General features: G+C 28.5%; 1 protein-coding gene across 1 annotated transcript in view; it reads left to right on the top strand.

Moving 5' to 3' along the window:
• Window positions 1-696, top strand: part of LOC105452344 (carbonic anhydrase 2-like) — a 16,302-nt gene extending 15,606 nt beyond the window's left edge. Inside the window, exon 5 of the mRNA XM_011693357.1 lies at window positions 348-696. Within this exon, the coding sequence (XP_011691659.1) occupies window positions 348-611 (264 nt within the window). The 3' untranslated portion in view covers window positions 612-696. The remainder of the gene's footprint in view (window positions 1-347) is intronic.
• Window positions 697-1,203: the final 507 nt, after the last annotated feature.

Consider the following 1,203-nt stretch of genomic DNA (forward strand, 5'->3'; position numbering starts at 1 on the left):
TTATCCGGAGGACCCTTGGGAAACAGTGTCTACGAATTTGAACAGTTGCATTTTCATTGGGGTGAGGACGATTACAACGGATCCGAACATTTAATCAACAATCACAGATTTTCGATGGAAATGCATGCCGTCTTTCGCAAGAAAGATTACGAGTCAATGGAGAAAGCTCTTAAGCATAATGACGGTCTGACTGTTTTAGCATGTGTTTTCAAGGTATTAGAAATCATCTTGATTTGAACATTCCAATTGGTGTTCTTATATATACGCAATTAATTAATCTTTTCTTTTTATCATTGTAATTTTTAAGATAATTTTACATATCTTCTTTTCAATAAAATCTCACGCAGGTATGTCAACCGAATCCGACGTATCAACCTATTGTAGAAGTATTACCTGGCATAAAATTGGTGGGGACGGAGCAAGCATTGCAAGAACCTTTATTATTGAGAGATTTAATTCCTAATGATATCCAGAACTTCTTTACTTATTTGGGTTCGTTAACCACTCCAGGTTGTGCCGAGGCGGTTAGGTTTATTATCTTTGCTGAACCTATACCAATAGGAGTAGTGCAGGTTTCTCAATATAATTTGCAAATACTAATTTCTCTCTAATGTTGTAATAGGTTATTTATAAATTGATAATTTTTTGGCACAGATTTTTATTTACTTAAGATTTAAGATTTAATCTGTACCAGAAAATTATCAAATAGAAAATTATAAAATTATCAAGTTTTATATTATGTACATACTACGTATATGTGTGTATCTGCCAATTTGATACATAGAAAGTATAACACATAGATCTTTTGTTTTTTAATTTTAGGTGCAAGAATTTCAAAACATAAAAAATTCCAAAGGTAGAAATGTGACTGATAATTTGCGACCAGTGCAGCCTTTAAATGATCGAGTAATTTACCGAAACATTCCGACAAAGCAACCTTAATATATGTATGAAATGATTATAAAATATTTACAAGATTTATTTAAAATTATATTTATGTTTATTTACAAAATATTTATTAAAACATTTTATAAATATTTTCGTGGTCTTAGATTGGACGGATCATAAAGGTTTATCATAAATATTATAAAAATGTTTATCGTAAATATTGTTGTAAATATTATGAAAATATTTAACAAATTATAATAATAAAGATTTTTAAATAAATTTGGCTTTCTTTAATAAATATGTATGAAATGTTTT

This window comes from Wasmannia auropunctata, unplaced genomic scaffold (assembly GCF_000956235.1).
Source record: "Wasmannia auropunctata unplaced genomic scaffold, wasmannia.A_1.0 LD336106.1, whole genome shotgun sequence".
NCBI classification, from domain to species: Eukaryota; Metazoa; Arthropoda; class Insecta; order Hymenoptera; family Formicidae; genus Wasmannia; species Wasmannia auropunctata.